General features: G+C 43.4%; 1 protein-coding gene across 1 annotated transcript; it reads left to right on the forward strand.

Annotated features, from left to right (window-relative positions):
* The first annotated feature begins 3,242 nt into the window (after nucleotides 1-3,242).
* On the forward strand, nucleotides 3,243-4,993 carry LOC134208909 (uncharacterized). The gene is made up of 2 exons (XM_062684872.1): nucleotides 3,243-3,343; nucleotides 4,051-4,993. The coding sequence occupies exons 1-2, from the start codon at nucleotides 3,243-3,245 to the stop codon at nucleotides 4,991-4,993; spliced, it is 1,044 nt and encodes a 347-aa protein (XP_062540856.1).

Raw genomic sequence — 4,993 nt, forward strand, 5'->3', positions numbered from 1 at the left:
CTCGTCTTAGACGGTTGAATACATTCCACTAAAAAGAGCTTAAAATATTTTTTTCCGAATGCGATTAGTTTAATTGTATTATAATGGTCACCTGTGACATAAATTCACTGGAAAAAGGGACAATTTGTGTAAATTAGTATTGATTTTATTAATGCAAATAACTTTTACTCCACAGCAAATAATTTTGAATATTCAACGACGTGTAAAATTGCAGTTTATTCCACCAAACGAATTAACATTCGATATTCAATAAAATTTGATTGAATTTCACAAGCAAGCACCGTTTAAATTTATTTCGATTTAAAAGAATAGTAAGATCCATTGAATGTTACGTTTATTTGCATGCTCCAAATATGTGCATGAAAATACATTTAAAATCACAACATATTTCTACCTGTGTCGAAACCTCAAATGACAGCTCCAGCGTTAACTGTGTTAGTGTATGTATTACACAGATTTTAACATAGTATTAGTATAATTTAGTAACTAATTTATAATTATTTACATTAAAGTATAATTTTGCACAATGTTATGGTGTGCTAAGAACTGTAAAATATAGAGAATTCAAATTTTTCGTGTCGGTTATTACACTCACCCCTCGTTCTCCACTTACCCCAGTGTACCTTATTTAAAATATAGGATTAAATCATTTCAAAATTCCGCGAAATTCCGTTTCATTTCGTTAAAACCTGCATTTTTATTTCAAAATTTTTGGAATTTTACGAAACGAATCGAAATCAAAACGCCAGATTACACCATGCTCAAATTCCGCGGATTTTCGTTTCGAATAACCATCGAAGGGAAAGTGGTTACCTCCAATACATTTTCCAAATCAATATCTTCCACATAACGTACATATCAACATATGAGTTTTCACAACATTGTAAATGAATGTCCAAGTCGGGTGGTTTAATCCCCGGAAATAGGCAATTAACTTTGATTGAACTGCACCTAGAATGATTTTTTTTTTCAAAATACCGTATATCCTTAATATCTCTCCTCTTGGTATCGTTGCTCTAGCAGATAGTATATACCGCCGGAAATAAGTATAAAGACAAGCATGATTTTTATACATTTTCAGTTTCATTTTCATGTTTGAGGATCGAAATCTCGATTCCTAGCGATTCGAGATGGCTGAAATTTTACCAGGCACCTGTTTTCAACTTAAACTTTTGATCTTTGAGTGAATTTTATACATCTTTTTTATATGGGGCTCCATAAAACAGACCTGTTTTTAGAATTATTTCCAACAGAAATGCGTATCCATAAATTTAACTTTCATTGAACAAAAATTCTAATCATGGCAAAAAAAAATCAGCCCAGTCGAATCGCCAAGAATCGAGATATTGACCTCCCAACATGGCAATTTTGTATGGAAACATAGCTTGTCTTTATACTTCTTTCCACCAGTGTACGCTATGCCTGACCTGGTATCAATTACGTCGAATCCAACTAATTTTTATCAAAAGAGAGACAACCTAAAAATTTCGTTAATAATACTACCTTATTAAAACGATGGTTGTTCAAGAACTAAGGATCTGGTGCAGTGAAAAGCAGCAAGAGTGATAGGAAAATCTGTTTTCCTTGTTGTGTCAAAAACTGATAAAAAATATTTCAGAAAAACTTCCATGAAAAATATATGTTTTAAAAGTAAGTATATTTTACACAATTTTTAAGACGTCCCATTTTTGGGACGTAAAGCGTAAAGCTTAGAGTGTATCCCATTGAATTCCACCAGATTCATTTTGCAATACACTCTAAGTCCTACCTACTTTAAATTACGTCCAATACGACTTATTTTCTTTAAAATCGTGACAAATTGATGATTGTACTAAAAATAAGTATCTCCAGTAACATTGGGTTTTACACAAGTTTTATAGAGGTCTTGTAGAGCAAATAAGGGTTTCGAAGATATTTATAAAACCAAACATCTATGTAACATGGAATGTTTTCTGTGAAAAAAGATCGCGTATCATTTATTAAAGACATCTTTTACTAAATTTTAGGGAAAGTGAATCGGTTTCGACGTAATGTTGAGTAGTTCAGGCTTAGCGTGTAATAACTTCAGTAGGAAACCTGCCGTTGGAATCAGACAAACCGCCATAAAATTTAATCTGATTGTATTTTATATTACCCGATAAACTTGTTTCCATTTTCGAAAGCAACACCATCAATCTGTAGGAAACTCACTTCTGATAGCACCTCCAAAGTAAAATTATTTCCAAGCTCATACCCGGCACATCAGTCATCTTTGCCTTATAATCATAGGATTTATTTTGCGCATGGTAATCACTGTTCAGTTTTCCAAAATAATTTCAACGTTTCTCTTCCAACACCTCGAATGCATTCTTTCACACAACAGACAAACGCAATGTAAAAAAACCTGGTAGGTACAACGCAATTTTCATTTCTCATCATTTCACTTTTATTTTCACTGGACATCAAATAAATTAGCGCAATAAATAACAACACTTAACTATATCCCACCCGAACTATATACAAAGCGACACCCAGTCGGTCGCCCTTAAGCGTCACCCCCTCTACATCCAGCCCTGCTCCATGGCAAGCAGCTCCCACTCGGAAGCCAGTGAGGGTGCAATCTTCTCTTTCTTCTTCTTCCTCTTTTTCGGCTTCGGGTTGGTTCGCTTAATTTTGGTTTTCTGATGCATCGCAGGGTGTCGCACTGGGTCATCGACCTCCACCGAAACCATCTGCACCGGGGACTTTTGCAGTTCATCCGGCGCCAGGGGAACCGCCTGCAAGGCGGGCGACGGAGTGACGGGTTTCGGAGGATCTTTGGCTCCGATGATCTCCGAAGTTCCACTGTATCCTATGATTGATTGCAACCGGCCCCAGATGAAACGGAAGGCTGACAGAAATCCGTTGATCACATCAGGCACGTTGATTTCCAGGGGGAAGAACACTCGGCTTTCCTCCAAATGTCGGGATTCTGGAACGTGTGCACCTTGCACCACAGTTAACAGTAGTATCAGGGTTAACGACCCGATAGTAAGCCACTTGCCAAGCATAGTTCATCGGAGAGGTCTACGTAGGTCATTGAACTAATCAAACTAAGATAGTCCAAATAGGAGATCCTCATTTGAAGTTAGGTTTTGGCTTAGCTTAGCTATGCAGCGTGGCATAGCAGGAACCGTTGTCTTTTCGAAACTGTCACCCGATTTCGTCGTGGATGAATGTGGATAGCAAATAATTTTTATGTAACGGCGTATATCACAGAAACTATGATTCCGGTTTCGTTTTCGTTTCACGTTCAGCTGACACCGCACAATCACCGAATGCCGAATGAGAAGAGTGAAAAGATGCAAGTTTTGGCCAAGTTTGGGTTCGCGCGTTGTTAACTCGGTCGCGTGCCCAATATTGGGCTTTTCTTCTGTTTTCTCCTTTTCGCCGCGATAAAATCCACGCCCAGAAGTAAGTCGACCGGTGGCCGTTGGAACGTTTGGACGGTTGGACGCGCGAAATGTAACTAAATTGAAATGACGAAACTGGCCAGCGAAAAAGTGGACTGCCTTGCCTTGGGCCGCGGTGGATGCGCAAGCGGGTAAACAACAGCAATTTCGAGGCAGCCGTTCCCCCACGGTAGTCCCAGTTGATAGGGTAGTGGTTCTCAATGTGCATCTCTGCATGCAATCTTAGACTGTTCTGTTTTTGAAACTGTTAGCTGATTCTTGTATTGATACAACAGACAATTAACACATCCAGCAATCAACGATTTATAATTATGTTGCTGATTCCAATGTTGTTTCACAATATCTAAATCTAATCTTATTCTTAGCTTTACTTTAGTTTAGATTTTTAGCTTAGCTTAGCTTTAGCTTAGCTTTAGCTTAGCTTTAGCTTAGCTTTAGCTTAGCTTTAGCTTAGCTTTAGCTTAGCTTTAGCTTAGCTTTAGCTTAGCTTTAGCTTAGCTTTAGCTTAGCTTTAGCTTAGCTTAGCCTTTAGCTTAGCTCCCAGCTTAGCTTGTTAGCCCAGCTAGCTGTTAGCTAGCCTGTTCCAGTTTAGCCCAGCCACACTGTTCCACCTGTTCAGCCCCACCAGCCCTGTTCCAGCTCCAGCCCCACCTGTTCCACCCCTGTTCCCACCCCACCTGTTCCCACCTGTTCAGCCAGCCTCAGCCCCAGCCCACCTGTTCCTGTTCCTGTTCCAGCCCTGTCTGTTCCCACCTGTCCCACCCAGCCCTGTTCTGACCCAGCTCCCAGCTCCCACCTGTTCCACCTGTTCCTGTCTGTTCCAGCTCCCAGCCCACCCCAGCCCCACCCTGTCTGTTCACCTGTCACCCACCCCTGTTCCACCAGCCCAGCCTGTTCCCCAGCCCCAGCCCACCACCACCAGCTGTTCCCAGCCCCCCTGCTCCACTCCCAGCTCCCACTCACCACCCTGTTCCTCAGCTCCCTGTTCCCACCACTCCAGCCTCAGCCCCACCCCAGCTCTGTTCTCCCACCAGCCCCAGCCTGTTCCAGCCCCAGCCCCACCTGTTCCCAGCCTGTTCCCAGCCTCAGCCCACCCCTGTTCCAGCCCCACTGCCCCAGTTCACTCCACCCCAGCTCACCTGTTCCCACCAGCCCCAGCCCTGTTCCCACCTGTTCTGTTCCCAGCCCCACCCCCAGCCCAGCCCACCAGCCCCACCCAGCCCTGTTCCACTGTTCCAGCCCCTGTTCACCCCAGCCCCAGCCTCCACTCCCACTCCCCAGTTCACCCCAGCCCCTGTTCCCTGTTCCTGTTCCCAGCTCCCACCCACCCCAGCCTGCCCCAGCCTCCACCCCACCAGCTCCCAGCTCCCAGCCCAGCCTCCCTGTTCTCACTCCCAGCCAGCCCCCAGCCTCAGCTCCCAGCTCAGCCCCCAGCTCAGCTTCAGCCTGTTCAGCTGTCCAGCCTCCCCACTCAGCTAGCTCAGCTTCCCAGCTCCAGCCCCAGCCAGCCCACTCAGCCAGCTTCAGCTTTCAGCTTTAGCTTAGCCCCAGCCTCAGCTTAG

The sequence above is a fragment of the Armigeres subalbatus genome, chromosome 2, assembly GCF_024139115.2.
Source record: "Armigeres subalbatus isolate Guangzhou_Male chromosome 2, GZ_Asu_2, whole genome shotgun sequence".
Lineage (NCBI taxonomy): Eukaryota > Metazoa > Arthropoda > Insecta > Diptera > Culicidae > Armigeres > Armigeres subalbatus.

Bases quoted from the DNA above. Each gene is read 5' to 3' on its own strand.
- LOC134208909 (XM_062684872.1), top strand. From the start codon at position 3,243: ATGATTCCGGTTTCGTTTTCGTTTCACGTTCAGCTGACACCGCACAAT. The intron at 3,344-4,050 runs GTTCGCGCGTTG...CCACCTGTTCAG, and splicing joins CAAGTTTTGGCCAAGTTTGG to CCCCACCAGCCCTGTTCCAG.